Source organism: Thermobia domestica, chromosome 3, assembly GCF_964235325.1.
Source record: "Thermobia domestica chromosome 3, izTheDome1.hap1.1, whole genome shotgun sequence".
NCBI lineage: Eukaryota > Metazoa > Arthropoda > Insecta > Zygentoma > Lepismatidae > Thermobia > Thermobia domestica.
In genome coordinates this window covers 317,176,933-317,187,982 of record NC_137456.1, presented here as the reverse complement: position 1 = coordinate 317,187,982, position 11,050 = coordinate 317,176,933, and the positions used below count along the sequence as shown (strand labels likewise).

Sequence of the window (11,050 nt, the reverse complement as noted above, 5' to 3'; positions counted from 1 at the left end):
CCCCAAGAATTGATTGGTAATCCACGAAGATTAAACTATATTGTCAAGGATACTAGTACAACAGCATCTCAAGGATCTGCACCACCAAAACAGGCACCTGAATTATTCTCTTCCGGAGAAGAAGAAAAAGAAGATGATGATGATATCTTAGAAGTCCGACCAAAAAGAATACTTATCATTCCACAATGGTCAACGTACAAACCATGAACAAAAAGTTGAAATCCATTTATTACAATCCAGCACACCATGCATCGTTTTCTACTGCAAAGAAATTATAGCAAGCTACAGGAAAATCTATACCTTTAGCCAAAATAAAACTTTGGTTAAACAAACAACATATCTACACGTTACATCGTCCTGTACGTCGTCGTTTCCGTTGAGATTTTTATCTTGTCAACAATATTGATGATCAATTGGAATGTGATTTAAATGATTTACAATCACTTCGAAAGTATAATGACTATTACCGCTCTATTCTTACAGTCATTGATGTGTTTAGTTGGTATGGGTGGGCTGTACCACTAAAATCAAAACGTGCCGAGGATATAATGAATGCATTTGAAATGATTTTCCAGGACAGGAAACCAATTGTGCTACGTAGTGATCAAGGAACTGAATTTACCAACAAGACAGTACAAAAGTTTCTCAGGAAACACAACGTGCAACATGTTACAACAAAGGATCCAGATATTAAAGCCAGCATCGCAGAAAGATTTAAACAGATATTGAAACATCGTATGTGGAAACATCGTATACTTTATCAAATATCAAACATAAAATTACATCAAAGTATTGCCTTTACTTGTAAAAGCATACAATGAAAGTCGGCATTCCAGTATTAAAATAGCACCTGCAAACGTTTCTAAGGACAATTTACTGGAGGTGTGGCATAACTTATACGACAAAAAGCTACAATGTTCAAAACAAGATACGGATTTATCTGTTGGTGATACTGTTCGTATTAGTAAAATAAAACGTATCTTTGACAAGGATTACCTCGAGAACTGGACTTGGGAAATATTCAGAGTAAAAGCCATTGTACCAAGAAACCCAGCAGTGTATTGACTAGAGATTTTAAATCATCAACTCATCGATGGTGTTTTCTACAGACAAGAATTACAACCAGTACCGCTCCCTTCGACGTTCCTCATCGATAGAATATTACGTACAAGAATAAAATGTCACAGAAAGGAGTATCTCGTTCAGTGGAAAGGATATCCTTCCTCATTCAATTCGTGGATCCCTGCAACTTCATTGAAGAAGAAGAAGAAGAATGGAACCAAAAAAGATTTTTACGTTACACTTCCCAGTAATAGTTCCATAGATTATTTTCCAGAAAATACATTTACTTCATATATTACGAAATTACAAGGACGTGCAGAGTTTCGCCAGAAATGTGATGTGGCAATTGTAGAGATTCATTATCCACATTCTTTGCTGAACATTAACAGTAAAAACAATAAAATATATTACAAATCATCAAGTAGTAGTGATAAGGACCGTGGAAATTTGTAACGAGCCTTGTACACTATTATATTAATATACGGGATCTTATTCATGCAATTAATATACATCATAAAGAAAGCAATTTATTTATATCGCATGACGCAACTAATAATATATGCCTCATAAGAAATCCCAATAAGGAAATCCATACTTCTGTACAAATCTCACCAAGTGTTAGTTTCGTGCTTGGATTTGAACCGAAAAGTGATTTAAAAGATATGGAAACGGGACAATATACACCGGATGTACGATTAGGCTTACCACCACAAATGTACGTCTATTGTGACATTATTGAATCTGTCATTGTTGGAGATACAATGGTACCCTTGCAAAGAATTGTCAACACGGATCCTGTGAATCATACTTTTGGAAGTCATGCAGTACAAATCTTTAATCCTGCACATTATGTTCCGGTGGAAAAAATGAATTTTGACCAAATACAAATCGATATAAGGGATAGCACAGGTCATCGTATGCCATTCACCTTTGGAACGGTGTGTACAAAACTACATTTCCGTCGTCGTCGTCATGACTGATCCGTATTTGCAATACTACCAAAAACAAGCGTTGTCCGGTATCGGCAACGTCTATGTGGGAAGTCCCTATCAAGCAGGACATGGCATTGGAAGTTTCCTTGGTGGCTTATGTCGTTCAGTGTTACCACTTGTGAAGCAAGTAGTTAAACTGTGGGAAAAGAATTATTAAAATCAGGTGCCAATATGATTAATGATGTTCTGATCTCGAATCAACCGCTGGAAGAATCGTTTCATGAACGTATGCAAGAGGCAAAATCAAATTTACAAGAAAAAGCTAAAAATAAGTTGAAAACTATGCTGGGAAGTGGATATCATAAAGGAAAATGGGATGACTGCTCTCAGTTTGAGGTTGACTTTCCAACGATCAGTAACACCATCAATCCTACGAAGAGACGTAAATTATCACATAAAAAGAAGATAACATTGGCATCGTCACCAGATATTTTTGATTAATTCAACGATGGCTTCCTTACATCATCAATCCTGTGAATGTGTAAAAAGTAAATTGGACATTTTTTCAACGTTACCCACGCAAACCAGTGTTCTGGACAATCGTATTGTTGGCTATAAACCAATTAATTCGATAGCTTAAAATTCACCAATAGAATTTGTAGTGAGTGGTAGCCGTGATGAATAGGCCTATATTGATATGCCACAAACCTTATTGTACATCCAAGCACAAATTGAACCAGAAACCAGATGGTTCCTCCTTCACCGAAACGGATAAAGCAATTGCACCTGTCAATGATTTTCTAAATGCTATGTTTAGTGAAGTACAAATCTACTTGAAAAATAAACTGATTTCATTCCCGTCACATAATCATCCATATCGTTCGTACCTGAAAAAACTGCTCAATTATAGTGATGGAGCTAAAAATATACATTTACAAACAGCAATGTGGTTTCAAGATACGGCTGATCATATTAACGCAACCACCAGGGAGAACAAACGAATTCAACAACGCTATGAACTGACAAAACAAAGTATGAAATTCGATATGATTGGACATCTTCATTGTGACATTTTTAATTAAGATAAATTTTTAATTCATGGAGTAGAATTACAAGTGAAACTTATTCCTGCAAAACCAAGCTTTTGTCTCATGGCCAGTGAAAGTGCTGTCAATGCAAAAATCAATATTCTAGATGCATTGTTGCAGGTGAAAAAAGTCAACATTAGCCCTAGTGTCAAATTGGCACACAATAAAATTTTACAATCTACACTGGCAAAGTATCCCCTGACAAGGGTTCAAATGAAATCATTTACCATCCCGAAGGATATACAATCCAAAACTATTGATAACCTGTTTATGGGAACATTGCCAAATCGTATTATTGCAGGATTTACATCGAATGAAGCATCCAGTGGAACTATTACCAGCAATCCATTTGAATTTCAACATCTAAACATTAATTTCTTTACATTGTAAGTGGATGGAAAAGCTGTACCTTCAAAACCATTCCAACCCAACTTTGAGGAAAATCTCTACATTTCATCGTACCACACATTGTTCTCAGGCTCTGGCATCCATTTTACCAATACTGGAAATACAATTTCAAGAGCCGACTACAAGAATGGATATACACTGTTTGTATTTGACCTAACTCCCGATTCTTCTTCTGGAGATTGTCACTATTGCAATTTACAACGACATGGAGCCATCCGATTGGAAGTTCATTTCCAAGAGAAATTAGCAGCACCTGCAAACTGTATTGTGTATGGGGAGTTTTCCTCACTCCTAGAGATCGACCACCAGCGCAACATTATCCTGGACTTTTAAATTACAAGGTACGTATACGTTATGTATCATTTCAATTCACGATGTTGAATACATTACAATTAGCTAGTGCTTTAAACGGTAGTCCATTATTAAGAAATCATTTTACCGGGGTATTTGCAAGCGATGAGTTGCCCTCACGGATTTCTCTTCCTCCTGCAATCATTGTAAATACAGATCCATCCACAAAACTAGCAAGCCATTGTATTGCAATTTATATTGATAATCGCGGTGTTGGAGAATATTTTGACAGCTATGGCCTTCCTCCTTAAGTACCACAACATGTTGCATTCTTAAAACTTCATTGTATGTACTATAAATATAGTAAGAGCCAAATGCAAAGTCTTGGTTCATCCGTATATGGCTATTATGCTTATGTTTATTTGTGCTGTAAAGCCCAAGGAAAATCTCTGCGTGAAATTCAATACTTGTTCACAACAGTACCCACGGCTAATGATCGTAGACTACTGCAATATACCTTCAAGGTAATTTTATCATATTTATCATTGAAAGTGTAGTTGTTTAATCATCATCTATTTCTATACTAATCATCTTTTTCCTCGTTCTTTTTACAGAATTCACAATACAAAGCTTTGCAAACGGGTGCTTTGTTGCCAAACATGGAAACAAATCATCACAATCAAGAACAGGAGGCGGTCTAATGAAGAAACCCAGCTCAATCTACAAACATTGTCAATAATAGGGGTGTTCCGGATTCCGGAATTCCGGAATATTTCGGAATGAAAATCTTAATTCCGGAATCGGAATTAAAAATTTTCTCATTCCGGAATTCCGAGATTACGGAATTTCGGAATTCCGAGATTACGGAATTTCGGAATTCCGGAATCTCGGAATTTTGGAATTCCGGAATCTCGGAATTTTGGAATTCCGGAATTCTGTAAGTTCACTCCGAAAAATTCGAAATCTCGGAATTGCGGAATCTCGGAATTTCGGAATTCCGGAACTTCATCCCGAAATTTCGGAATGCATGAATCTCGGAATTCCGGAACTTCAGTCCGAAATTTCGGAATTTCGAAAACTCGTAATTCCGGAATCTCGGAATTTCATCTAGAAATTTCGGAATTTCAAAATGAGAACTTTGGCTTAGCACTTCCGAATCTGAAATTCAGAATGCCGAACGACTGTACGTTGTTCCAGCATATCAGAATCTTGGAATGTTGAAATTTCTGAGTCATGGCAATCGAAATTGTAGAACCAAGTAACTGGATTTTGAAATTTTAGAGTTCCTTGATTTCATAATTACAAAAGTTCAGAAACTGGAATCTTCAAATAACATGACTATGAGATAGACATCAACTCAGACAGATATAATGATGAACAAAATTTAAACACTTCATTTATTGGTTCTTGTCTTTTTAATGTTCCCCAAAGGCAGGTTCTATGACATTTATACATGGTTGCTAGCTGGGCCACCAGTGCAATACGGAAAGAGTATCAACTAGTTCCTTCCCTGTCTGGCTTCAAAATGACATATAGAAAATGGAAAATTTAGAACCACGGTGAATACATAAGTTGCGAGTTTCATGTTCGTTACCCACACATTTACTTGCACACTTAAACTGACATTCCTCTGCTATTATTCCACCCTCGTACTCCTTGATGTTTAGAAGCCAGGTTCTCAAAACGTAGCTGAAATGCTCGTTCTTCGCACGGTCAGAGTAAGTTTATGAAAAATAATTGAACCCCCAATTCCCCTTACGATACACATTTCAACGATTGTTTACACGGTTTACCACGAAAACTATGGATTCGACACTAATATCGGTAGTTTCCGGTTATTTTTACATGTCACCTCTTGCCACTCCAACCATAGGGGTGTTAGGGGGTCTTGAGGGCTTAACTGAAATTTAAACGACATCGAGTGTCAATGTTCAACTCAGCGACCTAAAATAACTATGAATTCGACAGTAATACCGGTCGTTTCTAATTATTTTTGCATTTAACGCTCTTTCAACTCGCCTCCTTGGGAAGCTAGGGGGTCTCTCACACACAATTTGCTTCCAGGTTGTAAAGTTATATGTTTAATTTAATAATTGAAATTGCGAAGTTTAATTGAAATTGCTTCGGGCGTTCCGGAGTTATGTTGGAACAAACATACATACATACATTTTTATAAGATAAAGCATGTAGTTCTTCTCCCTCATAACTTTCTTAGTTTTTAATTTCTTGTATTTGGAAAATGGAAACTTTTCAATAAAAACGTGGTTCGGAGCTCACATACATAGTTGATTCCGTAACTAGCTGATAGTAAATAGTTTTTCATAACGTAAGCCTTGCATAATGCTATTACACACAAATATTAACTGTTATGCCATGCTATCTTTTTTAATACATAAAAAATAAACTTTCCTTAGTGTTAAATGTATTTTGTATTACTATAAAGAAGAAATAAAAATATAATAGATCTAAATTAATGGAAAATTGAAAATAGAATATACGAAACATTCATATATTTATAATAATTGTAATTAATATTTGTAAAAACAGTGGAGAAATAGACAATCTAGGTTTCAACACAAAGTAATAATGAAATGCCATATCAATAGAATTTTAATCCTCTCATGTTTCTTTAATTTAATTTAAAGAAACCCTTAATTTTAGTTTCTACATTTAAAAAAAAAAAACTATCATAATCGTACAGCTTTACATAGTAGCGGACTGTTACCCTTATAATCTACCTGTTCATATGATCAATAAAACAAATAAACAAACAAAAAAAACTTATTCTGTTTAAAGATATTGGTCAATGCTACTTAAATTTCGTATAAATTTCCATTGATTAGAATATACATTATTACAATTAATTTACAAAAACTAAAAAATATGCATTACCTCAAACCCAATACTATCATTATTGATTCAAATATACGTTATTACAATTAATTTACAAAAAGGTAAAAAAAAAAAAAAAATATGCATTACCTCAAATCCAATACTATCATTGTACACCTTGTTTAATGCTTTTCGGAACACGGTACTCAGTTATAGAACGAAATAATATCGTATATATTTCATGGTTGCCATTAAATCTGATTGTATGTGTAAATTAGTTCTACTACAAAATTCTACTTTTGAAAATAAAAATAAATTCAAATAGCATTTTTCAGTCTGGTTATTTTACTTGGATATACATAAAAGATAGAATGAAAATGTACGTTAACTACAAATTAAAATAAAAACTACTTATCACTATTAAACATAAGGAAATTTTATACAAATAACATAATAATAATAATATACATTACACATATTTAACATGTAACATTAGAAAACTAAGGGAATGTTATACTGTACAAACGACATTTTAAATACGAAATATTATGAATCTTATGAACTATATCAATTGAAACATTTGTTCAAATAATGTATTAGTTGAAACATTTTTGTATTATTAACGTTATGAAACCTAAGAAAATGTTATTTTAACAATATGTAGATACATCTATACAGTTATGACACTAGTAACTATACCTTTCTCAGTAGCTTAACTCTTTTAAGATTTATAGAGACTTCTGTTACTATGGCGTAGTATCGCCTTTGACCGTTTATTTAGGTTCTATAATAAGTATTTAAGCCGTTTTCTTATTGGTCAAGTCAATGATGGCCCTAAGAACACCCCAGATGCGTTTTGGAACCGGATGATCAACTTGGCGGCGCCAAGTGGGGGCGGAGGGGCGTTTTTCCTTTTTTCTTAAGGCAAGTTTAAAAAAAATCACGTCTTTATTTTTCAAGATATCAGTTTGAAACTTTACATATGAATTATGTGTACCTCTGCAAATTTCTTCTGAATATATATATTTTTTGAGATCCCTACGTAAAACCGGGCCAGGGGCCGAGGGAAGCAAGTGTTCCGAGAGGGCGATTTTTTAATGAAAAATTTCCGGTTTTCCCCGATTTTTTCGGTTCAGGTGTATGATACGGACATGTAAATCGTACCGTTGGAAAGGGCTCGATATACCAAAGAAAATGAACCATTACTGTTGCACAATATATATATATATATATATATATATATATATATATATATATATATATATATATATGTGTGTGTGTGTGTAAATATAGGCCTATATAGAGCCTAAATTCAGACTTTCAACAATTTTTTCCGCCCTTTGTTTTCAAGATACAAGATTGAACTTTTGCACACGTATTATGTATATACATAAGAAAAAAGTTTCAGATCTCTACATAAACGCAGGCCCGGATCCGAGGGGCAAAGTGTCTTGGCTGGATTTTTCAAAAAAAAATTGCGGGTTTTTCCCGAATTTTACGGTTCAGGTGTATGATACGAACATGTGAGTGGTACCGTTGGAAAGGGCTCATTATACTGAAGAAAATGGCGTTTGAACCATGACTCTTGGTCAAGTAGTAATAAACAGTATATTTTTGAAGTACAGTATATATATATATATATATATATATATATATATATATATATATATATATATATATATATATATACACGAAAAGAATGGATTACCTTCAGACTTTCAAAAATTTCTCCTGACCTTAGTTTTCAAGATACAAGATTGAAATTTTGCACACGTATTATGAACACAACAACGTATTTTATAAAATAATAATTCAGATCCCTACATGAACCCAGGCTTGGGCCAGAGGGGCGCAAAAATTTCGATTTTTTTTTTTCGAAAAGTCTCCCGCTTTTTCCGTTTCCGGTGTATAATACGCACAATCGAGTGGTACCGTTGGAAAGTATGCTTTATCCTAAAACAGAAAACGGGGTATGAACCATGATCCTACGATAAATAGTAAGGAAGCAGTAGCTGTAAAAGTATAAAATAAAGTATAAAGTATAAAATTTACCTGAGAAAGGGGAAATCCTAAAAGAGTTAAATTTATCGCACCTTTAAAAGTCAGGTGTTGATTTATGAATCCCCTGTTATACTAAGTCAATAATGTGAAACAATGAGAACATTTAGCTTATATTAAATAGCATTTTAAAATGATTTTGGGACAATAGCTTTGTTCATGAACAGAAATATTAACTGTTCAGCATGCTCAGCGGTAAGAGATGCTCTATAATCTGTCACTACATTGCCACCGCAGTTGAAAACTCTCTCACTTGGCACGCTCGTAGCAGGAATACACAAATATTTTCTCGCTAATTTTGTTAATCTTGGAAGATGGTGGGAATGGCTATTCCACCAAACAAGTTTCTCTTCCTCCAAATCTGCATCCCCAAGACTTAGGTATCGGTTTAATTCTTCTATTTGACTGTCTTCTTTATCGTTCCTGTCACCAAATTTCCTTCGTTTTAGGTAACTGTCAAATCCTTTAGTACCAACATTCCCTCGATCATGTTTTTTAGGACTTCCTGCTGGAATAAATCTCAACTCATTCAGTACTCTACCTTTTATTATCTCAGTATCTTCACCCAAATGATCTTCAAACCTGGGATCTAAGAATGTACACATTTTCAACAGTATTCTGCTTTCTTCATCCTCCTCGTATCGGGATTGCAACGGAGATAAAATTTCCATTTTCATGCTTCTTTCAATTTTTTTGAGTGCTGCTTCTAACATCTGTTTACTATCTTCTTTTTCAGTCAAAGAGTCATACAGCGAAAAATGTGTTTCCTGTGTACTTGCTTCGTCTTGTTGTGACGTATCTTCTATCTGTTGAGATTCTTCGATTTGAAAATCTTTTAAGATTTGTTCATATAATGGCCATATGCCCGACGCTGTAACCGATGTTTCAGCTGACATACTGTCACAAAGCATTTGTAAGGGCGATAATAGGGTCATGATCATATTAAATAATTCTATTTCTTTGTTCTGAAGGATAAGGTTTTTATGTTTTGTTCGGGACAGAAATTTTGCTATTGCTTCTTGATTTGTTAAAGCTGCCTGTATCAAAGGAAGAGTAGACCACCACCTTGTTGGCGTGCATGACGGAAGTACTTTGCGCGGGAGGCCTAATGCATCTTGCTCTTCTTGCAGCGCACGTCTCATTTTGCTGCTGCGACTCGTAATTTGTCTAAGTTTACGAAGTTACCTAATAACTTCATTGACTGGATGTAGCTCAAGGGCTTTGTTCACTCCAATATTTAAAGTATGACCGAAACAGCTCAAATGTTGGAAATCACTCAAGTCAACAATGGCCTTTACAATATTGGCACTACTGTTGTTAAACAACGAACATTTTCAGTTGGTATTTCCGACATATCTATACTAAAATATAAAGCCTCTAATAGATTAGATTTCGGAAAATCGGAATTCCGGAACTTCATCGCAAATATCGGATGTTCGGAATTTCGGAATCTTGGAACACGATCCGAAATTTCGGAAGATCGGAATTCCGGAATCTCGAAACAAGATCTGAAATTTCGGAAGATCGGAATTCCGGAATCCAGAACACGATACTAAATTTCGGAAGGTCGGAATTCCGGAATTTTTAAACTCCATCGGAAATTTCTGAAGATCGGAATTCCGGAATTTTCGGAATTCCGGGATCTCGGAATTTCGAAATTCCGGAATTCCGAGATTCCGAAAATTCCGGAATTCCGAGATTCCGAAATTCCGAGATTCCGAAAAACGGAATTCCGAAAAATTCCGGAATTATCGACATTCCGAATTCCGGAATTGAAATCTCAATTCCGAACACCCCTAGTCAATAAGAAAGAAAAAGAAGAAACCAGAAAAATTTGTAAAATACAATTTATGCTTATCTATGTGTTTTTATTGTTCATTCCATCAACATGATACGTACAACGTTATCAGATTCTCCTAAAGAACTCTGCGATATAAGACGAGAACCCTGGGCAAAGTTTCCACCTAATTCCTAAAGAACATTGACCAGGGACCTCGTCGTGCATAAAAACCAAATCATCGATCACGTGACCTTACTACACCCGAAGGGTCCTACCAAATTGAAATGGGATACCCGTCCATATCTTATAACCTTATCAAATAGGATAAATTGAGTCAATAACGTAACACGTGGTAGTACTAAAAAAAATTGGCAATAGGAACACCGAAACATATTGAGGCGGTACAACGTATTGCTTACGTTTATATTTTTTGCAATTTTGTACCCCTAAAAGAAAATGATGTGGACCACCCAAATTTATCATAATACATATTATGTACTATAAAACCCAATGTTTAAATTGGTCAATTTCTAAAATTTAAAAGGTGGGCCTAGGTACCCCTCCCAAATTTTTCAAGGGAGTGCATTAATCTACCTATG

The 11,050-nt window shown here is 34.9% G+C and overlaps 1 protein-coding gene across 1 annotated transcript; it reads right to left on the bottom strand.

Moving 5' to 3' along the window:
- Positions 1-8,799: 8,799 nt before the first annotated feature.
- LOC145682295 (E3 SUMO-protein ligase ZBED1-like) lies at positions 8,800-9,813 on the bottom strand. Its single transcript, XM_081753873.1, has one exon. The coding sequence runs from the start codon at positions 9,811-9,813 to the stop codon at positions 8,800-8,802; it is 1,014 nt and encodes a 337-aa protein (XP_081609999.1).
- Positions 9,814-11,050: the final 1,237 nt, after the last annotated feature.

Excerpts from the sequence above, each read along its gene's own strand:
- LOC145682295 (XM_081753873.1), bottom strand. The coding sequence starts at position 9,813 with ATGAGACGTGCGCTGCAAGAAGAGCAAGATGCATTAGGCCTCCCGCGC.